This window comes from Cygnus olor, chromosome Z, assembly GCF_009769625.2.
Source record: "Cygnus olor isolate bCygOlo1 chromosome Z, bCygOlo1.pri.v2, whole genome shotgun sequence".
In the NCBI taxonomy this organism is placed as follows: Eukaryota; Metazoa; Chordata; class Aves; order Anseriformes; family Anatidae; genus Cygnus; species Cygnus olor.
The window spans coordinates 25,697,098-25,721,899 of record NC_049198.1 but is presented as its reverse complement, the minus strand read 5'-3'; the positions used below and the strand labels follow the sequence as shown (position 1 = coordinate 25,721,899).

Sequence of the window (24,802 nt, the reverse complement as noted above, 5' to 3'; positions counted from 1 at the left end):
TGAAAGTATGAGTTAGTAACGCTGGAAGTTAAAAAAACCAAACACTTCAGACAAAAAATCACTTTTTATCCTTTATTTAAAAGTGTGCAAAAAGATTATTTAAATAAAGTGTTTATCTTAATAAAATAAGTTCTCAAATAGTTGGGAGGTAGAACAACATTTCAAGGTCATTTTCCCCCTCTGGATGCTTACTATAAACACTTCTTTTTTTAAGGGTAAAAACATGATACATAATTTAGGCCTTGCTACATCAAATTTGAAAGGACTGGGAAGAGGTTTAAATTGTATCTTGATAAAACTTCCCACCAGTGTAAAGGATATTCACTCAGTCAACAACTTTTATTGACTGAACACTGGTATGAGTTTGGTTCTGAAGCATTCGTCCAAGTTGTCCTGCAGGTCTCACAGCAGTAGAACCAGAAGAATGGAGCACAGTTCGAGGATATTTAGCAGCAGTGGCTTGGGATATGGTTTGCTGAAAAGTAATCAGATACAACAAAAGGCTTAACAGTGGAAAAAAATAAAAAAATGCACTAAAATAGCTTTAAGTGAGCTGTAGATTTAATTCAAGCTGAAATACACTTCAAAAAAAAAAAGGTGACTTAAAGAAGAAAAAAAGACTCGTTCTCTTAATCTGTAACAGACAGTTCTCAGAACACAAAGAAAAATGCTAAACCTCTGAGCTAACGGCCAGACAGAATTGAATCATGCCAAAGACATCAAAGGCAACAAGAAGGGCTTCTACAAGTACCTCAGTACAGAAGGAAGACTAGGGAACATGTGGGCCCTCTCCTCAGGGAAAGAGACCTGGTTACCCGGGACAGTGAAAAGGCAGAGGTACAGAATGTGTTCTTTGCCTCAGTCTTTACCAGCAAGACTGGTCTTCAGGAATTCCACGTTCCAGAAGCCAGGCTGAATGGCTGGAGCAAGGAAGATGTACCTTTGGTGGAAGAGGAGCGGGTCTGGGAATACTTGAGCAAACAGGACCATCCAACCTAGTCTTGAACACCTCCAGGGATGGGGCATCCACAACTTCCTTGGGCAACTTTTTCCAGTGCCTCACCACCCTCTAAATGAAGAATTTCCTACTAGGCTGAATCTCCCCTCTTTAGTTTAAATCCATTCCCTCTTGTCCTGTCATTATCTGCCCGAGTAAAAAGTCACTCTCCATCTTTTTTATAAGCCCTCTGCTGCAATGAGAACTCACAGAAGATCTGGCCAAGAAAGAGACAGCCAAAACTACTCTACCTATAAAATAATTAATACAGAAACAGGACAGATAAAGTGGCAGTATTTACTTCCTCTCCTCACCTCACTACGAGCTCATTCTACCCAGCCCAAAGACAGTACTGCACATTATTTTAAGCAGGACTCAAATCTGAGCCTTGTCTAATTGTCTCTTCATCTTGGTCATTTCTATTTAAAATTTTACCAGGTATGTTGCATTCAGAATATTGTTACAAGCACAATTCTGACTTACCTGAGTGACTGGATGGTGTTTTTCAACAATGACTGAACTCATGGGTGGAGCAACTCCCATCACTGCTAAACTACCACAAATTCTGTGCTTTTGTCCCATATCAGATCGGCCTGTGATTCGAGCAGTGATTGTTCTTCCGGCTTTCTGCTGAGCAGATGTTATCACTTTTGCCATGGGCTACCAAAAAAATAAATATTAATTGCTAACATTTGTCAATGTAATATTTACAGTGCTTTAATATATCCACTTAGTTTTATTAGCCACTTGCCTAACAGAACATAGGACACTGCATGTAATACAGTTACGTTACATGGGACTGAATTTGCACCATCTAGTTGCTACCTGGTTAATTCTGTCTTTTTCCACATAGATAGTGTTTAGCGTAAGTGACTACTACACTGTGGGGAGTAAGGCTAATTTGACAAAAATCAAGCAACATGGATAGTTTAGCTTTGCTCACTGGCTGCATACTCTAGTGACAGCTGCAGGCACTTTTGTCACCCTGGCAAGTCTTTCTAGCAGTGACAGCAGATGCAATAAGATGTTGCATCTTGCTCTGTTGACTAGTAGCAAATTATCAGATGGGAATAGAAAAGGAGAACAATGCAGAGGATCCTTGAGAAAAGTTAAAAGGATTAGCGAAAGCAAAGCTTTTTTTTTTTTTTAAGAACACCATGGTATCATATGAAACACCAGTTGTTCCTGTTACGCTACATGTAAGCGCATATGCACTTTTTTTGTTCTTCATTGTTCTTCTTTTTCTTTGCTCCAAAATCAGTTAAAACTCCTCCTAAGAAAACTGGGTTTTCTGTAACATAAACGAGCATTTACAAGCTAGTGTCTTCGTACATCTAAGTGAACTCCATAGCACTTTAACTACACACTTGTGTTGCTCTGAAAAAAGCGGAAATAAAATTATATCCAAACTAAAATTTATTGTGATTGTCTTAAAATACAAAACAAATTAATTTGAGCATGTTACCAGTTTTTGAGTTGATGTCACCCCAGATCCTGCAGCTGTGCTACTGATGATTACTGGAGAATCAGAATCTAGCCTGGTCTGAGAAGTGCTTGCATGACCCAGATGGGTAGAAAACTGAATGAAATCAGAGTTTAAAGAATAAGTATAACATTCCCCAAAATACAATTTTATTCTTCAGATGGACAGTCTTTTGACTATTCCAATTACCCTTCTAAATTTAACTTTTTTTTTTCAAATGTTTTATTACCGTTTTCACTTTTTTTTTTTCAAATGTTTGTCCAAGTATTGCTGGAAACAGAGTGAATAACATTCGATATTCTTAGCATGGAAAATTGGGAAGATAGGCAAGCATGTCTTCTCCAATCTAGCCTGTACCCTAGCGTGGAATTATTTTACAGTGGCTGTGTCTTGAGCATGACTCTGTGTAGGTCCAGAATTTTCAAGCTACTGGAAAATAACCTGGATAATTTGACATGGCAGGACAGTAAGTTGAATTTCCTCAGAGTCCATATACATTGCATTTTTCAAAAAGAAGTTTCAAGTGAAGCCTGCTTCCTTTTTTTTTTTTTCCAGATAATAGCAAGTTTAGTTTCCTTGGCAAACAGGTGTTTAACAACTTTTTTTTTTCCAGAAAGAACCTTAGAAAGCAAATTCTGCTTGTTATAGCGACCTTGTCTTCAGTAGCTTAATGCATTTTCTCTAAAATAAAAACAGCTAAATGTAAGTATATCAAGTCACAGCAACCATGACTTAATCACTTCAATTATATGATGAAGTCTGGACACACTCATAGGTTTCTTTTTATCCTTAGACTGAGTTCAAATTCCTCCAATTAATGGGCTATTATATTCTTCTTTAAAAAGCCCCAGGCCCCAATGCAGGAAATATGTTTTCACCACTGGTGAATACAGTTCTACTCTGGGTACACACTTACCAAGTCATCCATCTGAAGAGCAGTTGCTGGTGGAGGTGGTGGTGAGGGGGGATTGTATTGTGAAGGAGGTAGTATTCCTGCAACAATGGCACCATTATCATCTCTCCTACTTCCTATATCTATTATTTGAAACACAAAGTAATGGATCAACACATAATTTAGCAAACCCTAAGGGGAAATGAGATAACTCACAACAAAAAGTTTAGTATTCTTTTGGGATTTCTATATAACTTATTAAAAGGATCAGTCCGTTCTCTTAGATACATACATCTACACACACAAACATATAAATCTTTCTGTATTTGACCCTTCTTTTCAGAAGCTTTTCAGAAGTATTTTCAGGGGGCTTGTTTCCGTGTTATCTCTCAACACTCCTGTGCACTTATCACATTGCAGTGCAAAGAACTGAGGTTCTGAATTCTGATTGCCAATACGAAATCCATTGTGAAAGAGCTGCCCTTACACTAAGGGCCAAAAGCTAGTTCAAACAGAGGGCAACCAATGAAGGAGGGAAAGGCCATACTGAGCTTCTGACAGGGCATAAGATCCTTAAGAGGATTCTTTGTCAGGAACACAAAATGTTATTTTTACTTTCCCAGGAATGTACTGTGATTTTGTAGATTGTGCCAGGCAACACCTCATCTGCACAGACAATGGCTGCAATGCTGGCCATGTCATGGCTGTAGGGTTGGGAGATTCTATGGGTGCCTTACAGTCCCCATCTCCCCCTCAATCTGGGTCAGCCTGATTATGTGCAAACTGTTTAGGATGTAGACAGTGTCTTGGCTACACAGCAGCCTTCTTTTTGTCTCCCAGTGCAGATATCCTGAGGACGTCAGATCTGTAGACTTAAGCACAGAATCTTTTCAAGCAGTTTCAGCCTTTTCTTTTAGAATACAAACTTCCTGAAGGGACACAAAGATAAATATTTTAGTTTACTCTTCTGTTTCTAAAGCAGATGATGCTATTAGGAATTCCGCTCATCCCAGGGACCTGAGTGACACCATGGGACGGTTGCTTTTTTGTTGTTATTTTTTTTTTAACTGAGCAAGAAAAATACAGTAAGTAGTTATATCAGTACAATACTCGAGGATTTCATGAGTGAAAACTTGCCATAATACACATTTTGTACCAATAATGCATATACACATGCACATTAAACTTAAACACAGACAGGACTAATGCCCACTTACAAACCAATCAGATCTGATTTATGTTACTTAAAAATGCAGTGGTATTTATGTAATAACAGAATGCGAATTCTTCTGGCACCAAGTTAAAAAAAAAATAATAAAATCACCCAAGATTAAATCAGCCATAGATTTTGGATCATCAACACTGACTCCAAATGCTATGGTCCCATTAAAGTTGCAATACTTGCATACTATTAATAACCTACTCATAACTCTGTTAAGGAGTCAAATTCTGCTTTTACTTGCAGTGACAATAGGTGGCACTGCAGTGTTTGTATAAATGCATCATTGAATGGCACATAGCCTTTTCAAGGTCCACAGATTACAAACTACAACAAAACAGAATAATAATCTCTCTCATGTTTTAAATCCTCTGATGTCCTCGTCAGTCTTGTTATACCTGAGCAGAAATGCAAATAAGCAGTTGTTCAACTATGTTAAATCATTCTGTAACTGCCTTCATTAAAAGCACTGTCTAGCTGCCACAAAAAAAGAGACTGGCGTGGCTGGGACAGGGGAGAGCATGGTATAGGAAGCAGTGGAAGAAGGCAGGCATGGGACCAAGGACACCTGAGACTATGAGGTGTTATGAACCCTGATGAGTAAATACTACAGTGACCACAGAAAATTACACAGCATCATGATGGACACCTGAAAAACTGGGTACAGGTGCTCCAGCAGGTGTCCAACACAGCAAAATCACTAGGTACCACTTCTGCACCATACCAAATCAAGCAAAATGTTTGATATATGAACCCCAGAGACTGGTCACAGCATCTAGAGTTCATTTTTCTATATTCCCTTCCTAGTTACCCTTTTCTTCTCAAGTTTCCAGAAACAAGACTTTCCTATTTAACACCACTCATCATCAGCTGTGAGACTCACCGTCTCACAGGTAGTGAGACATTTTTGTATGCAAGATAAAACTTGAGAGAACAGTTGTTTCTACACATGGAAATGTAGAGTACTTTGGCAATGCCCTGAAACTTTATTCACAATTTCTTGAAGATACTGAATTCATTCATTCTATTCCTCAGATACTGATCCTATGTTTGTACTAGCACACAGCTACCATACTTCACCAATGTTATATTTGAAGAAAGACTGTTTATGTTTAACAGGATCTGACAGCTACTGAAGTAAGTGCCTTCTTATATCTTTAGTTTTTTTTTTCCTTCTTCTTCTTCACACCTACATTTAGGCCCTAATATTGCTGTGGAGGAATTTCTCTGAAGTACTTCAGAAACTTCTGGTATAAGATTGTTAAGGGTTTAGGAACTGAAGTTACCTGTCTAAGGCTATTAGCTGCTGCCAGTATAGCTGGTTGCTAAGACACACATCCAGGTGCAGAACATCTGCTGGCAGAGATATTACTTTTTGATGTAGGCTGCTGCACCATTAAGATCATGCTTCTAATGCTGTACACTGTCTCATTCTGAGGGGGTGAGTTCATTACATCAGTAGGGGTGTCCAGCTCTTTTCTGCATCACTACACAAGTTTTATGAATGTGCAGCTGTGATTACACTGGTCTTTCCTGTTCCAGCACAGCACTCCTAGTAAATACAGAACCTGGGAGACTTGCTTGCCCTTTTTGCATAAACAGGCAAGATTAAGAACGAAGAGAGAAAAGTCTGGGAAAAGCAGATTTGTTGCACACTAAGATTCCAGAGAACATAACAGGGTTTTCCAGTATTTTCCTCTGCCATAACCTGGGTGCTGACAGAATTCTTGGTAATCTTCCAGAGTATTCTAAGAAGCTTGCCAACTCCAGCTTCTTGTTCTGCTTTCAGTTGCAGGTTACCACACCCAGAGCAAGGCCTGATGAAGGAAACCTGCTCTACATTGAACCATAGCAGTGAGAAGTTCAGCAAAGTATTTCTTAACATATTCAATGGGACTTTTTAAAGCAATAACAGTTTGATAAAGTTTGTATTGCCATTAAGTACTCATACTTAAAAAACAAATGAAAAAAAGGAGAATCCTTTAAAAGAAATAACAAAAGACAACAAACAGTAACAACAAAACCCACGAACTACCAAACCAGGGCTACTTTTTTATACTGACCAGGATCTGTCCTGCTGTCCTTGCCCTGAAACATGGTCATTGCTTCCAGATTCAAGGCACATACACCACGCATGAAGGCTTTCTTCATGGTGTCTTCATACTGTTCTCTTTCACTGTGCAGTCTCAGAATCTCAGCTTTTGTTTGCTCCAAAGTAGCAGTTAGCTACAAAAAAAGGAATATGGAAACAGCTGTCTTGTACTTCTGAATGCAAAACATGAACATAATTCCTCAATTAGTTTTAAAAGTCACTTACTGTGTTTACAAAGAGAAGCATTTTTACTTCAGAATATGTGGTTTGCCAGGGATAAACAGTTAGTTATCTGTCAGTTATTTATACTACAGCACATTATTTCTACTAGAGCAAACCAATGAAAAGAACACTTTTGAAAGGATTGCTAGACCCTAACCAACTATGCAGAAATTTATCCTGCCAGATTTTGTCTTTCAGAAATTATGCACGTTGGCAAAGCTAGATATCCTAGATATCCTCAGGAATCTAGTTTCCCACAACACTCCAAGGAATGAGGGTTAGAAAACTATTTAAGCACAGGGTGAATTGTCATCAGCAATCCCACTTTTCTGGCCTTTGTAAATAACTAAAAATACTGAGAAAAGACAAACCAAGGTAATCTTGTAACTCACTACTTATTGATTTTGTTTTTTCCCTTTGTTGCATTTTCCAAAATTAATCATCCTCAAGTGGGGTTCATATTATTTCAAAACACAACTGCCACTGTTTGAAATTACTCACTCTGTTTGGAATGACTCAGTCACTTATCAGAAACTGAATTTTCTGAACTGTAGCTCTAATTTTCCAGGTATGGTGCGTATGGCTTTATGCACCTGAGTCAAAGGACATTATTTCATCGCAACTGTGGCTGGTAAGTCACATTTGGTAAGACAGTTCTTAAAAATTCTAGGTTTAATTTCTTCCTGAAATAGAAAGCTTTAAAAATGCATCTTTTCTACTTAACAAGCACTAGTGTGTATGTTGGTAACCTATCCTTAACTTAAACTTTGAAAATTTTTCAACAAGTGTGATTGGCAAGTTGATGACAAAACCAGCCTTTAACAGAGTGTCTGTTATTAAAAAAAATACTGTATTCTGAATGGTCATTAATAATAGTAATAGTCTTATTTCTATTACGACTTTGTTCTTTATTGAGAACTCAAAATGCACAGCAAATACTAAAACGGTGTACTCTTAGGAAACAAGAATAATCCCTATTGGTGGGCAAATAGTTTTTTAAGAGCCTGTTTCAGTAAGGGTGCCATTTACTTCACCTGTATGCGCAGATCAGCAACATTTTACATCAAATGCTGGGGACAAAACATCACATCTATAAGGCAACCATCCATAGGAGAGATCCTAGATTTCCTCATCTCTTTTCCTGTATATGGGAGCTCTTTTCTGCTGGAAAGTCATCAGTTTTTTCAAGCTTGCTAAGAAACTGGGAGTGAGGTATTGAGGGAAGTAGTAGAGGAATGAAAAAAGAAACCTTATTCTACCTCTGCAATTTTGGCTTCATAATCATTGGTGAGCTGAACACAGACATCTTCTGCCCTTAGCTGACAGGCTTTTGCTACTTTTTCTTTCCATCTTTCTTCACTAAGAGAGCGCCACGCTGTCCATACTTTCTTCTTCAAAGCTGCCTGGAATTGTCTGTCTGCTATTCTGTTCGCGTATTCCTTAGGAAACAAATAGAGCAAACTTGCACTTGCTTAACATATGGTTAAAAACTTAAGTACTTAAGAGACTGGGGATGACTTTTTTGCCACATATTACATAGACCACAGTAATAACCGAGTTACATGTTTATGTACTGCTTCACTATGGCACATTGCATCAGCAGCTCAGTGTTTCTGCCTGCATACAAGTTAAGAAGCATTACTGTCCTCAGCATTAGAAAACACAATGAACTAGGTTACACAAAACAGTGTCAATAAACCTGAGTCTAGCCCAGAATATGTACCACTAAACACAGGGCTTGAATATCAGCTTGTCCTTTTTAATAGTCTAGACTGGGAGAGGTTTGCAGTCTTGACATGGGATCCTTATTTTCTGTCATACTTAATTTAGCAAGGTGTTTACAATGTCTGACACAATGCCCCACATTTTGCATGTGACTAGCTCTTAACTAGTTCAAGTTTTGGCAACTGAAGTTTTACCTGTGAAACTGGGTCCCCAAAATGTAAGATGTGGTATTTAATAATTTCATTGCTCCAAAGCTATTTGTTTAAAATTTAGAAAAATTCCCTCCTCACTTATTTCAAAATGCAGATACTGCAAGCTACAGTGATTTGTTGCAAGCTGGTAACAGTAATTGGAGCAAACCAATATCCAAAACAAGTGTATTTTGATTTTTTTCCTGATCCCACAGAGTATTCTGACAGTAGCATTTTTTTAAAAAGGATTGATGCTTTCAAACTGTATTTTTGACATCGCCTAAGACATCAAAACAGAATCACTGCCATTTCTTCCAGCTATAAGAGGAACTGCACCAACTCTGAGTCTTTTGACTTCAAAGGTTTCATTTTCATCACATTTTCATTTTGCACATGTACCTCTTGTTTGGCTTTAAGTTGCTGAATCCGCCACAATGTAAACTTTCTCATTAACTCTATTCTCTCCTTCTTCATTTCTAATGCTTGGGTCAAGTTAGTAATCACCTGCAAAAATATTTATTAATATTATTTCAATAGTTATGATCTTAGTAAGGTCAAATAGAACGTACTTTCTACATCAGTTATTTTCACTTAAAGCATTTACTTTTAGCAGCAGCCTTTTACTAAATCTTCCCCTTACTCTAATCAAGTAGGAAACAACAATTAAAGTTCAAATCAGGAATAACATTCAACTCTCACTGAGACTCTGCAGCACTTAAGACACTTACTCTTTAATTATATGAGAAGTTGATTTGACTTGTTATTTCATCATGCATCAGCAGGCTTCTGTTTACCTCCTTACAAACATACATTATTGTAGCATAAGGTCAGAAGAATCATTAATTTGCAAGGAGAATTTTGATGCACCAGGAACTATTATACTATTGGTATTATTAAATGTTTGCTTTAGTGCACTGTTAATTGAAGTGCAAAGAAATAACTTACCTGCAGAAAATTTATTCAATTTTCTGAATAGAATAAGCAAGCTAAGTAGTTGCTCAGAAATAGAAAAATCAAATTAACAACAGTTAAATTTAACAGAAGTTAAAACAGTTAAACTGCTAAAACTTTCAGCTTAAAAAATCTCAAGAAAGATCCCACATAGGACTAAAACTACCAAAAAATCTGAGGTAGGTTGATCTACTGGACAGAGAATTCAGCTGGGGACTTCTACTACCAACTCATATATATATATATATTTTGATTAGTATAAATAACAGAAGCAGCTGAGGTTCCCTGATTAAAAATTAGGCATGATGTAAATTGGGTATCAAATCACTGAGCATTTCTGTACATTTTTGCTTAATCTCTTAAGCTAGATTCTGCCATCAGTCACTTCTGAGCAATTCCAGTGGGTAACAGTGACAAATTCTTCGGACTCCTGGGAGTAACTTCCATTTAAAGCTATTCTAACTACCGCATAAAAATTATGAAGAGTAATATTTATGCTATCATTGAACACACACTGACAAATGAATGATACTCAAAAAGTACTCTGGAATGAACGCGGTTATCTGACTACTAGTACAAAATTCCTAAGTTTCAATACAGAATTTCATACAATTTCAGTCAAGTAAGAGCATAATAGACCTGTGATCTTCACAAAATAAGTTAACAACAATAGACACTAAGTTTAAAATGCAAACCACGTAAAATATTTACATACATGTTAAATTTCCATTGTTAGTAGGTTATTAGCAACAATGATTCGTTTTTCCACTACACAATCTAAATATATTATTTACTTCTCTATGTTACTAGTTGCAAGATTTTTTTCAAATAGATAGTGCAAAGAAGTTGGTGTACTTTTTTTTTTTTTAAAGAGGACAATTTGATCTATGAAATTGAAATACTACCTCATCTTTTCTGCCTATAGAGATTTCATATGTGTGTAGCAATTCTTTCAAGTTTTCCATCTGATTGGTCAATTGTCTCACATGTGCAGCATGTTTCTCTTTTTCTTGTCTCATTTGAAGCTTGTGATATTCAATAAAATTCAGCCTCCATTTTCTCAATTCAGTCAGAACATTTGTCTGAAAAGTTAAAGGCATGACAATAGTGAAGTTAGTAAACTTCTCTCCTCCCCAGTCTTTTAATCTTAAAACACTCTGCAGTTAAGGAGGCATGAATCTATACAATGATGCCTCTACCTTGCAGGCTGTTTGTGCCTATAAATATTACCAGACATAATGAACTATTGATCAACAATAATTGAACATCCTTAATGTAGAAAGTTAATCCAAACTTTTTTTTGAAGTTAGTGTTTGTAATAAAACAGCCTAGTGCTTACATATAATATGCAAAAACAAAAGAACTAAAAACACAAAGAAAATCAGCATTTTGCAATGCTATCACACTACAGCTTTTCCTACACATTCTATGATAGCACACTGACATCTGTATTTTATTTTTAAGGAATCTATACAAAATAAATACCTTAAGACTGCCACTCCAGAGATCAAGTATATTTTCTATTTGAGTTATTTTTTCATCAGGTACAGTTAATTCAGTTGTTGTGGTTTCATCGATTTCTCTTGGAATATCTGTGGACCCTTGTGAAGATGTCTCTTCTGAAACAGGACAAAGCCGATCCATATTGGCCTCAGAAGGCTCCTTTACTGACATAAGGTCTAAAAATGAAACAGAGAATAAGGATTGGTACTCTGGGAAGGCTAACTGATCTGAATCCTGGATGTAAGTCAGAAGCCGGGCACAAAAAAAAAAAGAAACCAAACATTTAAGCCATCAGAAACCTCCTTTCCCCATGTACACCAAATAGAACCTAATTCAAATCCATGCCTTCAAGACACAGGCATATTTAAGCCAACAGTCACATTGTAACAGTAATCCAATTAAAACTACTGCTCCCTTACACAGAATCTTTGAATGTCATTTCATGTTAAAGATGATGATGACAGCAAGTACCAAGATGGAAAAAAAAGCACTGCAAGAAACGAAAACTCTCGACATGGATTCCTTTTTGGTTAACATCCGAGGTCAGAAATCTAAAAGCTTTTGCCATTTTCCATAATGAGACTGTAAACTCCTGAAGACAGTGGCATTATGTTGTGCATTTGCAACAGCAAACCATAGGTTTGTTTTATGCTACAGATGCATACTACAGATTAACTTTTTCTGCTAGTATATGCAAATGTTTGGAATACTAAGTGGCAAGTAGAACTAAAATACTACATTTTAGGGAGAGAGGTGTACTCAAAGAAGAAACTATATAACATTATAATAGGTATGTAATCTTAAAATAGCGTTAGAGATTTTCAAACATCACAATCACTTACAGACCTAAGGGATTATAAGGCTTTTATTCAGTCCAACTCCTGAATGCTTAAATGGACAGCTTTTTCCTAGTGTAGTCTTTGAATCAAGTTCTCATGGAGTAGAAAGAAAGTAAGCTTTTTTCAATTCACCAGCTCATTTCCCTCTCCCCAAAAATGATCAGATCACTTGTATTTAGCAAAACGAAAAAAGATTCAGAAGAAGGTAAAGATTTATATTTTTTTCAGTCTGACAAAGAATTGGTATTTTTGCGAGTTTCACTAAAACTGATATTGAGAATGCTTGGTAGATATTCTTAGCAAGGTAAGTCTCCTACTATTTTAATGAAGATCAAGTAGCTCCTATTCAAGGTTAGTCTTTGAAAGATACCATGAACAACAGTCAAGAGATTCAACAGTTAAGATATTTCTGGACATAAAAGAACAAATCAGAAGCAAATTTCTCCTATTCTCAATGTGTTTTCCCTATTTCTCAATGTGAATTTTTACCTATTTCTTCACTGTGGGGGGAAGCCTTTTTTTCTTTAAAAAATAATGTAAAAGTACTTATTTCTTCCTCTTGACATTCAAAATATGCCACAGAAACCATTTACTTTTTCATACAGATGAAGGTTAGATAGATGCTAAAAATTATTCTCACAATGTTATCACCTGGCACAGGCTAAGGGTAGCAATTTGTTAAAATACACAGTTATTTTTTAAAAAATACTCTCGGAGTATTAATGGATCAATACTGAAGACTGGTAGACTGAAGAGAAGGAATTTTCCCACTGTTTGGGTATGAGTCATCATTACATATCTTTGCTACAAAGAATTTATTGCTCCACTCTTCCTCTTCTTCAAACTTAATTAACTAATCTGATAACAACAACAGGAAATTAAAATTTAGTTTCAAAGTTTAAAAGCATTTGGGCATTGGATTGAATAGTACAGCATATTTTATTCCAATTACTTTTCTTATTTAACTGGAAGCTTTTAGTGAACACATGTATCATTAAGTTTACTGTAACAAATATAGGATACCAATAATTGGAATTCTACAGTCAGAGTGGAAACATTAACTTCAGTTTTAAAAACCTGAAAAAAAGTCAAAATATGAGACCAAAGAACCCTCCACAAACAACTTTTTCAGAAGGCATCACATGATATTGGCAACTGTTGGTCTCACTACCAACACCACATGGAAAAGTTGTTAGAAAATGCAAGTTTGAATAGCTCTGCATAAGTGAAAACTTTTAGGTCTTAACATTACAGAACAGACCTTCATTTTGTTTTACAAAGTTAAAGAACAATATGTTAATAACATTACTTTGCTTTTTAACACAGCAACAGCATTAGAACATGACAGGGAAAGAACAAATTTCAAGGAGACTGATTTTTAGCAGGAAAAAGTAGTGATGCCAAATGGAAAAATGGAGCTACACACACAAAAAAATTGACTGTCCTTTGGAACAACTTGTTGATCCACCAATATCAGAAGTATAATATTGAACATGAATTTAGCTACATTTTCACTGTTTATCCAATGTCTTGTGTCATTCATCAGTATCTGGAAAAAAATGGTGTTCTAAGGCCATTAAAACTGTGGCAAACACCATCCTAATAAGGGATAACCCTGATCCAGCACTGGAGGTTCTACACAAGAGTTGGACAGATGTTAGTCATATCACTTTAGAAGTTGAAATAAAAATGTAACTTTCTTTCTACAACTAGATGGTTTCAAGCGCTGTTTCAGGGACATAAACTCTCTCCCAGACCAAGAGAGAAGAGTCATTTTGAATGGCAAACATGTTTTGTTAAAGTAGTAAAGAACTAGAAATTGTAATAGTGCATTGTTAATGGAAGCATCATGGTGGCCATGAAAATATTTTTCTTGCCTCAGCCTGAGCAGATCACGAGTTTCTCCTTTACTGTTTTTAAATCAACTTTTTCATTTTGAAAATAAAAGATAGATTGCATTTTAATATTATAAATTGCATTATAATGAACAATACATAAACTGCAATTCAAAATTTTCACCGACAAGTATAATATCATTTCTTTCCAAGGCACCACAGTAAGTAACCACAGCGACAAGATCCAAACTGGAATTTGCTCCATAATACAATTGCAAATAGCTCAGTATGAAATCTGCTCCCCTTTTAAGTGCAACTTCTCAGATCCAGATAGACTTCCAGAACCTGTCCTGGAAGTTCTCTATAATTCCAGAATTTTTCAATTGTGCTTGAATCCTTGCAATCTGCTCTTGTTACTCATCAACATACCTCTATGATGGAAAATAGTTCAGGGGAGACAGGCACAGTGATGTGCTCATGAAGCTCAAGGAAGTAACCCTGTTACAAGGAGTAAGCACAGCTGTTATAAAGAAGCCTGAACATATCTCAGCACTGAGGAGGACTGAGGGTGGCCTTTTTTCTTTTTTTTTTTCCCCTTCTTTTTCTTTTATTTTTATGAATGGCTGTATCAGCTTAATGGATCAACTGGTTGTTTAAGCAGCCTTAGTTAATCAAGAAGTGGGAATGTACTCCACCTGTGCTAGTCTGATGAGCGTGGGGGAAGCATATAGGGTGCTCAACCTTATACTGAGTATAAACACTGAGCAAACATTAAAATAACTTTGAAGAGCTTGAGCTGGCTTTAACCCACATCTTCCTCCCCAGTGACTTGGGGATAGCCAGTGTCATGACAGGGAGTGAAGATACCAGTAACAGGAATCACGTTTGTATTTTGATCTAACCATATATTATAATTTCTATATTGTACTCGCGTTATGATTTCAGTATATTGCTGTATCACTCTGCTAAATCGAGACTCTGTGTAACATCTAGTATCTGCAGGTGAGTGGACTGGTATTAAAACACTAAAGCTTCCTCCTGTGGAATATCTAAGAGAACCTTATCAGAGACTACTGGACTCTTGACAGCAGCCACAGAATGATCTTCGGTTGTGCAAATCACAGACTGCTTAATAGTTACCTTTTGCTGATTCTACCACGAAAAGTAACCAATACTGCCATCCTCGCTTTAATCATAGTCTTTGCTTTAACAGCTTAATATACAACGAAGACAACACACAACTTCAGAAGATGTACTTAGTTTTTAGTCATGGCTATTTCTACTATGAATGTATAAAACATCTTTCAGTGTCTGGATTGTCCTTTGCTACACTGGTAAATTCCTGCTATCAGAATTATTTAGCTCTGCTCAACATGGCCAATTCTCATACATTAGCCATAGCCACAAACAACATTTACTACAATGAAGACAATTAGCACCAGGTTTACATATCACTTCAAAACTGCTTAGAGTCTATCTGTAAAATCATCTACCATTTTATAACCCACAATCCCCTAAAATGTAGAGAAAAATCTGTCCTCAAGGTTCCAAAAAAGGAGTGAACAGAAAAACATAGATAAGTATTTTTTATGATAAAGTGACAGACCTTCTGAACAACAGAAATTAAAGTTCTTCCTGATTTTGTAAGTTAAGAAATTAAAGAAATAACACAGAAATGATTATTTAGTATTTCTTTTTAGGTTAAATTAACAAAAGTTCCTCAAGCTAAATACTTGTGACAGAAACAAATAATGTATAACCAGAAATATCAGTGTTAGTAATGCATCACAAGACATTAAGTTTACTCATCCTTGAATGCCAAGTAATAAAGTAAAATTAGAATAGAGTGGCTGAAATAAAAGAACAAGAATGACATTCACATAGTGACATGAGTAGTGTTTCCATAAAGCCCTTTTCAGCTAACATTTCAAAACAATCTTACTTTAAATACTAATTTATCTATCACAGCAGTGCAAGGATTAGCAAAGACAGTTGTAACCTGACAAACTATGAAGTAAGGGCACCCTGTTCTGCATTATTACACCACCTATATTAAATGTTTATTTTAACCTATATTCCACAGTTGGGAACACCAAGAACTGTCACTACATCAATACTGTCACCTGAAACCTATGTCAGAGAGAACCCTTCAGTGAGTATAATACCCTCTTAAATTTCTTCTTGTGCAAAATGTACATTAGTTGTGTATTCTTTTAAAACAGAAACCATAAGAAACTGAAATTTAAAAAGCTGTATTGTTGCTCTTGTAAGCTTAACCCATAGCTTTGCAGGTATTACCTGGAGTCTTACAGTATATGGCATCATCTGTTACACTTGGAAATCGGCCACCTGCTCTCAGGTCAGAGACAGGTTCTGACCACTTCGGGAAACACTGTTCAAACTTTGGAGTCACTACAGCATAACGAAGCAGCTCTTCGTACTCATCCTGTCACAAAGTGATGACAAACAATTATAAAGCTACAATTACATTCCTAGAAAATGGGTATATGTAGGAAGAAGTAAAAATGGGCTTAGACAATTTGTGTTTTCCTATTAGGGTGAAAACTAAGATTTCCCTTAAAGGTGCAAAAGTGAGCTGTTTTCCATTTAGAATTGAGCTATACCAGTTATAATAATTTATTTTCCTCTTGCTTCATTTTCTGCAACACATTGTTTACAACTAAACACAAATAATGCATTTAGTAATACAGAACTATGTAAATAGTTATATCTGAAGATTTTGTTAGATGCTGATCGAGCAAAAAAAATTATAATAAGAACCTTAAATACGAACAAAAAGAATCTAAATAGTTCCAGATCATGTAAGCTATTAATCACCTGATGCTATTTTTGAGCATTGCCATTACTGCAGAGGATTAAAAAAAAAGTGCGTATTTTTAGAGCAATGACAAAGATGCTACTGAGCAGAGCCACATTTCACATTCTGTAACATTATAATTGGCTTTACAATTTCTTTGACAGCAATCATCAAAAGATACCTGATTATCCAGTATTTTATTAGTAGTATTAAGTATATTGTATTTTTATTTGGCTTAATTGTAAAATCCATTCCCGGCAGTGTCATTAATTAAACATTGGAAGAAAATGCCAGTTAGAAAGTATTAAACCAGTCCACCAGCAGTACTTTCGCCTTCACTCAATACTATTTTACTAACTCTATTCAGGATCCTAAAGAGTTCCAATGTCTGAAGCCAACTGTAAATTGAAAAACCATTTTCCTCTTCAAGCTGGGGAAAATTAGAGTGGAAACAATCAGTTTAAGGTACATGTAATGTGTTGTTGAATTTACCAGTTGAAACACAATGTTTATAAACTTTTAGTGTAACCCTTACATTTATGTCAGTTTCAACTAACTAGAGAACATTTTAAGAAGCTAGGTTTTATACATTTTAGCAGAATCCTTTCAGATTTCCACATCCTATCTTCTAGTCTATCATGTCAAAATTAGAAGTCTAAATAATTTCATATTGTATATGAAGCTATACAATATCAAAAAGATATGCCATGTATTTGTAGAGGAAGTATCACAGAAGTATTCTGCGTAAAAGAGAAAAAATGTCACAAATCAACAAGGTTATCTTTTTTTTTTAGATTTAACTCAAAGGTAAATTAAGTAAAAAGTGAAAAAATGTAGCATAAACAAATAAAACCTGATCAAAACCAAGACATAAAGTGGCTTACTTTACAATGCAGTATTTTTCAATATACATTCTTACCATGTGTAAGAATTGGATAATAATGCTGCAAACCACATGTTAATTGTAAGATAATGTTACATTTTATAATAAGAAAGCTGACAAACATTTGTAGTTAGGCCATGTTTATTATGCACCTTTACTATGTACTTACCTAAACTCCTTGCTACAAGGTACAACCTTTTATATCCAATGCTACATGAAGAGCAAAAGATGAACAAATTGTTTTTAATGACATGTAGTTGCTCTTGATGCCCTAAAATAAGCCATCCTGTAGTGCATGAGCTCATACTCAAAAACAAGTCACTCTTAACAGGTCAATAAAATGACACAGATAGGTTAAAACAAAACCTTGGTATTAAGCCCTACTGTTAAAATTTGCAAAGTTATAGTCCAACTGAAGTTGTGTTTTACTGCTCCCATGACTTCAGTCCATTCAAATGTTTTAAGATCAAGTTTATAAAGAATATCTTAAAATATTCTACTCACACACACTACTGATTCTACCACTTCCAGTACACATCTGTAGTTTTTAAAAAAGATACAGTTTAGATTCTTTGAGATGCCAGAAAAAAACAGATAACTTCAGATAAGTTATTCAACCAGGAACAAAATGCATCTTTATAAAATTCTCTACAGCTAAAATTTAGCAGACTAAAAAAGCCAATATATTATTTAACTTAGTTAAATAAATTTAGCTAATTTTGTTAACCTTAACTCATCTAGAAGAAATTACATATTATACAGAAGATATTAGAACATTCTTCAGAGACTGCATGACTAAAGAGCAACTTAAAACTAATTCTTCCCCAGTTCGATAGACAAAGATGATAACATGTCAGGTGTGGAAAAAGTCATCCATTTTGAATCACCAAATTTAAACACTAGCTCACAGTCTATCTTACTATAGATATTCTGAGCAAAATAAAGAAATCAAGTTAAGGCAGGAGATTTATCTAGTCTTTCAAGTTCTAAAACTTAATAAAACTCAAATAATCCACTATGTACACAAATACGCTCTATGCACCTGCAGAAAATTTCAATAGGCAGCATCCAGTGAAAAATTTGAAAATAAATACTCGTGAACTACAATATTACAACACTGATGAAATGAACGCAAATATAAAAGAAAACAGAGTATCCCAATTGTAACCTGAAACTTGAAAGAAAAAAATCAGTCCTGCAGACTGCAATACGACGAATGTAAGACAAAGAAACGGTCAGCAATATGATCTGTGCTCTTATTTTAGAATAGTAAAATCTTTTCCACAGAATGTACTTTACAGTTAGAAAAGCTCCACCTTGCACAATTATTTTCATACATGGCTCTGTGTGCCATTTCATTTGTGTTGAGTTACAGGAGCCATTCATAGCCTATGTATTTATCTGCTTTGCATTCAGATAAAGCCAGATTTGCAAATATATTTGGGTAAACAAAGATAAAAGTAGCATTTAAAATTCACAGAAACATCTAAAAACAAGTCATCCAACTGAAATTAGGCAGCTGCTGAGATTTACAGCAATAATCACATCTTCAGAAAACCCAAATCCTTTTCAAATCCAGTTCACTGCAGTAAGAGTGCTGCATGTGAAAACTAAATCATTGACAGACTAGAAATGTACTCAGTAGCAACCATTCAATGATACCACTCTGCTTTATCATTCTCTACAACGTAAACTTAGAGCCTCTCAGACAACCCCATTATATAAGAAGATTCTGGTCTTTCAGAATTTGTTGCACAATGACTTTATCCTGTTTTCCAATTACAAAAGTCATTGGAAACACGTATGAATTATGACTAGTGAATACAGATTAAGAAAACTTATCTATGAGATATGACCACAAACAGAGAAGCATATGAACTACAGATATAAATTACCCACAAAGAGGTAGTTTAAAAGGGACAAAGTCAGGAGGAAAAAAATTAATGATGCTTCAGCTGTATGTGCCCATTCCACCAGGTGACAGAATTAGAGATACATTTATACAAGGGAACCAGCAAAACTTATTGCCAAAATTAACCATTTTTGGACAGAACACTATCTAAGGAAAAAAATCCACAAAGTACTCAAATAGTAATAACCAACTACTAAAAAATTAAAGATGAAAAGTTACTGCTTTCAAGAGGATAGGACGGCTTTTACCCAGTATCTTTGCATCCTTTGAAAAGAATATTGAGCTCAGAAAAACACACTCCTCTGCATATTACAGCTCTGGCGTATTTTGACATATTTTACGCAGGAAACAAATGAACATACATACATTTCCTTCCATCACGTAAGGAACCTCATGTAGCTACACTTCATCCCTCAGAAATACTGGGTTTATACCCTACTTTGTCAAATTTATGCCTCCTGTTAAAACTTAATATATAAAAACTGATACTAGAAAGAAGATAAGAAAGCTATATTATTTTACTTGTAACAATCATTGATTAATCTCTTAAGGTTAGATGTGAATTTACATAAATTGAAATTTCTTGGGAAATGCACAAAGGAATCCAAATGAATATATTTTAATCTCACATTTTACTTCTGTTTTTACTGCCCAACTAAAACATAATAAAGATGAAGGTTTTGTTAGATTTCCTCATAATTGCCCATTTCTAAATAAAATGTCATAACAGTGAACCAGATAGGGTTGCTTCTTTCCTACCTGAAGATCTGAAGAAACAGAACTGCCCCGAACTGAGTCTTTTGGTAAAACTGGACTTGTGCTTTTCTCCTCATCTGATGACATCCTGCACAAAGTTAGTCTATACAACAGTAGAAGCTCAACTTCACTTTTTAATTCCAAGGTGTTTACTGCATGTTCTCCAACCTTTTTCACAGAAACACAGATTCTGTTGTAGCAACTACCTCAATGTGCATTGCTGGGGTAACCTGAATGTGTCCTTATTATATGCACAGCTATGAGCACAGACTGGAAGCTATTTAATTGTCTTATCCAAACCATACTCAAAAGCATTAAAAGACTTTCGTCGACTCTGAGTCCATTTTATTGGCTTTCTAAATAAAACAATGGAAAACCCAAAAGCAACAAGTCAGTCAATGTAGAATAACAGAAAATTGTTATGAGTTTAATACCTAATGCTTCAGGTAATACAAAATAAAATTTTACATTAAATATATTGGTAACTAGAATATGCTGATAGAGAAAAAAGTTAAAACAGACATATAAAGAATGAGAAAAGACTTAACTTACATATACAGTCCTGTGTCAATTCTTAATTATACTGTTTGGAGCTTATTAGCTTGCTTCAGTACAAAATTCCTACAGAGTTCCACAGCAATGTCTATATTCTACTGTGATTTTCTCCCACAGTCCAAGCCGAGATGATGCCCTGACCACTTCAGTTCAATACCTTGAAGCCTTCTCTTACTCATCAACGTTGGTCTCTCTCCACCTTTTCAATTCTGCTTCAGTTGTCACGTTGTAGGCCCAGGAGGACTGACAGATATTGGAAGAACAGGTAGTGCCTTAGGTTCAGGTAACACCAACTATTCCAGCAATATCTAAGTGATATAGTGAAGTATTCTTTGGAGATAAGGGAAGCAGGTAATTTTGTGGAAATGTTAAGGAACTTAAGGACATTCTGAAAAATCTATATATCTTTTAGTCTACTGCAGCCTTGATAATAACCTCCAATGAAAAACTGAAGCTCTTGTGAGAAAACTTGATGGAATATGGGGAATAAACTCCAAAGGACATGGTGGGGGTGGAAGGAAATGAAAGGAATTACAGAATTAAATGGGAACTCACTATTAAGCAAAGGGAATTCATTAATGAACAAATGGCATAGTAGTATAGTTGCCTGATAAATGTGAAAAGCAATCACCTGACACATTTCAACGGAGAGTTGTCAGCAGAGTATGTCTGGGAAGAACACCAACCATAAATAATAAGAGGAACAGGGTACTTGTACAGCATAGCTAACAACCATGCAAGTTTAAAATTAGTTTTAGGAGACCTCTAAAACTGTCAATTATAATATTCTCAGTTGTTTACTAAACAGATGCATTTTCTGACAGAAATGTTATTTTTAAATTGCTAGTTGTACTGTCATTAAATCGATGGGAAACATCCTCCTTAAGCAACGCTATCACATTTCAAAACATCAAAAAGAAAAAAAAAGCAATAAACTCAGCTCTCTACATGGGAATACAGATGTAAGTTAATTGTCTCAGTTCTTTGAGTTACCCTAGACACTGATTCTTCCTTCACCATGGATAAGCATCTACGACTTTCAGAATGGTAATTTAGTTTCTGTGCCGATGGAGATCTTAAAAGTGATCTAAAGACAATTTTAAATGATGAGATTTCCTACAGCCCAAGGTTCAAAAAAATTTGGTTACCATCTCTCTACTTACTACTGAGCCCCTAATATAAGTACCATGTTTTTAAGTACAAAATATGACATTTTAGAGTTTTTAAAAATACTTTTATTGCTGTATAGTGGTGTACAGATGACAAGAAATATTAGCTTCCTTTTTCATTTTCATTGTCTTCTCTTCTGTTTAACTTTCATCCTTCCTCACTCCTACAAATTATTCATTATCTGTTCCTCTGGTTTTGGCCACCCTACCTTTTCAAATAAGTTTATACTAGCACTGTCCCCATCCCTCCTTCTTTTTCTTTAGTCCATAAATTCCTCTAATAACCCCAAAATATTCTTTGATAATCCTAAAAAGTCAGCTTCAACTCCATATGCTTTACAACTCACACTGTACTCCTAAAATCCTAGAGATATACAAATGTGTGCACACGTGCGCATGGTGGAGGGCATTAGGGAAGATCACAAAGGACTAGTTAACTACCTAGCACTGATAGGAATTAGAATCGTTTAACAAATTACAAATACTGTTAAATGGACTGAGAAGAGACCAGAACTGAACTACCATCAGTCCTTCTAAAAAGCAGGAGGCCAACTAAGCTTCACATGAACACTGATGAGTCTAATGAAGTGGAAAAAGGGTCACTCTTAAGTCACTTCTGCAAAGTTTGTTCGTTAATTTAAGACCACTGTTCTAACTTTTATTTTCAGCCTTCTGAGATTGTACCCTTAACACTCAGTCTAGCATATATAGTTCTCTGCATATCACAGAAACTATGTTCAAGTTTGCGGTCTTCCAAAACTCAGTGGGTTCCTTTGACACAAATAATGCTTACCTTTCCATTCCATGCCGCTCTCCAAACTTAAAACTGCAGCTTATCTATTTGATGCCACCTTATGAGAGTCACTGTCAACTCAAGCTCAGTGTGTGTGACTTCTCTTACTATCCCTTTTCTTTACGCCTGTGGGCTAGCCCTCCACTGTGTCCATCAGGTCTCTGACTTGACTGCCTTTATTGACTTGAATATCACCTTAGATTCTCACTAACAGTTTACTACTTAATTTTTCAGCTTTCCTCACATTTGTTTTCCCTATCCGTACCTCCAGTATTCCTGCCTATGGTCCAAACTTTCATTTTGATTACCGCAACATTCCTGTACAAATCCCAGTAAACTCAGAATTCTAGAAATCCACTTACATGCAGAGGAACAGATCAGACTACTATGAGGGCATAATTACACTTGTTTTAAGCTGAGGTTTGCAGATGTCATTGCCACTTCACGCCAAGAATAAGTTATCTGCTTTGACCTGATCAAGAGAATACTGGACAAGTTTCAAAACCAGGTATCTCTCAAGGGGTATTAGGTAAGACATCAATAAAGTGATTTGCTGAGGTGCAAATCACTGGATGGGCAGATACTAGTGAGAGGAGCACCTTCTTGCTTACTGTGTTCTCATCTTCCCCAACCACTTGCCAACGCACCTATATATAACTTCATTAAAGCAAGATCGCTGTTAACTGTGCCAATTTCCTCCAAACCACACGTTTAACTAAAATGCTAAGGCAGACACTTTTAGGAACAGTACACGACTTTGAAGGTCTCTGGTCTGGCTCACCATGGCTGTTTTTACCATTAAATTTGAATTCCTCGAGCTGCGCTTGGAACTTTGTGCTTTTGCGTTTGTTTTTGACAAAGAGCGTTGCTTTTCGAATAATTTAACGCTGCACTCAGATCAGGGGGCTCCACCCCAGGTGCGGGCTCTGTTCCTCACAGGGCCCCTTTCAACTTACAAGCACGAAGCAGCACCGCTCCAGCCCGCATTCTCAAGCCGCTTCGCAGGCCTCCCCTGAGGCCTGCACAGGCGATAGGGGGGCGACACCGCTGCGCCGCTGTGTCAGCCAGCGAAAACAAGGCCAAACCGCGGGGCGCCGCGCACAGACCCGGGAGGCACACGGGTGGGCAGGCAGCAGGGAGTATCACTTCGTACGTGAGCTGATTTTTACATTTTTTCCCTAAAAGCAGAGCCTCCAAGGCAGCTAGGCCAACCACCCGGCGGCGCAGCGCCCCGGCCGCCCCCGCCGCCCCTCTCACCTGCGGGCAACTGCCGGCGCCGGCCGTTGGACGCGACGGTTTCAAACTACCGGAGCGGAAGAAGAAGCGCCCCTCCGATTGGCTCATCCCGCTTATGCAAAGCACTCTCTGATTGGGCAGCTTGGTGGGAAACGGCCAATTAGACGGCGCTTCGCTCCCCGCCCCTCGCTGCCTGTCAGGGGCTGCCGCGTGCTGATTGGCCGGCGGCGCTCCCGGGGTTGCTGCGCGGGACGTGGGCGGCCGTTGGTGGGGGGCGGCCGTTGGGGGGCTGTGGGCGGCCGTTGGGGGGGGAGGGGGCGGTGCTGAGTGGGCCAGGGGCGGGGGGGCGGTTTCGTGGTACGGTTGTGGGGGCCGGGGGTGGTCAGGGAGAGCCAGTTTTTTTTCCTGGTTAGAGAATTTCTGCCGAAAGATATTTTTGTGTAAAGTTAATTTAAAATAAAATAAAATAAATAAAATAAAATAAAATAAAATAAAATAAAATAAAATAAAATATTATTTGTCGGAACTCCTTCACTCTTAAGCGTTTCCAGTTAGACCAATTCTCCAAGCTAGAGGAAATTCCCCAAACAGCTGCTTTAAGTGGTTGGTGCAGTGATGTTACAAATCACAGAATCACGGAATCATCTAGGTTGGAAGAGGCCTCCAAGATCACCTAGTCCAACCTCTGACCTAACACTAACAAGTCCTCCACTAAACCATATCACTAAGGA

The 24,802-nt window shown here is 36.7% G+C and overlaps 1 protein-coding gene across 11 annotated transcripts; it reads right to left on the bottom strand.

Moving 5' to 3' along the window:
* Positions 1–58: 58 nt before the first annotated feature.
* Positions 59–24,184, bottom strand: POC5 (POC5 centriolar protein). 11 transcript variants are annotated; one of them, XM_040541983.1, is made up of 12 exons: positions 23,792–24,038; positions 16,248–16,395; positions 14,379–14,447; positions 11,258–11,451; positions 10,678–10,854; positions 9,221–9,325; positions 8,165–8,344; positions 6,655–6,817; positions 3,397–3,515; positions 2,463–2,576; positions 1,481–1,657; positions 59–475 (listed from the first exon to the last, which is right to left on the bottom strand). In XM_040541983.1, exons 4-12 carry the CDS (start codon positions 11,444–11,446, stop codon positions 326–328), a joined length of 1,374 nt encoding a protein of 457 aa, XP_040397917.1. In that variant the 5' UTR covers positions 11,447–11,451; positions 14,379–14,447; positions 16,248–16,395; positions 23,792–24,038; the 3' UTR covers positions 59–325. The 11 variants fall into 11 exon arrangements, with proteins under 11 accessions (XP_040397917.1, XP_040397908.1, XP_040397910.1 ...); XM_040541974.1 differs by lacking the exons at positions 14,379–14,447; positions 23,792–24,038 and adding an exon at positions 24,093–24,184; XM_040541976.1 differs by lacking the exons at positions 14,379–14,447; positions 23,792–24,038 and adding an exon at positions 24,093–24,184 and having other exon boundaries at positions 3,397–3,473.
* Between the last annotated feature and the right edge of the window lie 618 nt (positions 24,185–24,802).

What these genes read in the sequence shown, in the direction of transcription:
- POC5 (XM_040541974.1), bottom strand. Translation starts at nt 24,179, where the DNA reads ATGAGCCAATCGGAGGGGCGCTTCTTCTTCCGCTCCGGTAGTTTGAAA. An exon ending in CATATACTGTAAGACTCCAG is followed by an intron (nt 11,452 to 16,247) that starts GTAATACCTGCA and finishes TTTCATTTTTAG; the next exon opens with ACCTTATGTCAGTAAAGGAG. An exon ending in TCTGGAGTGGCAGTCTTAAG is followed by an intron (nt 10,855 to 11,257) that starts GTATTTATTTTG and finishes TTAACTTTTCAG; the next exon opens with ACAAATGTTCTGACTGAATT.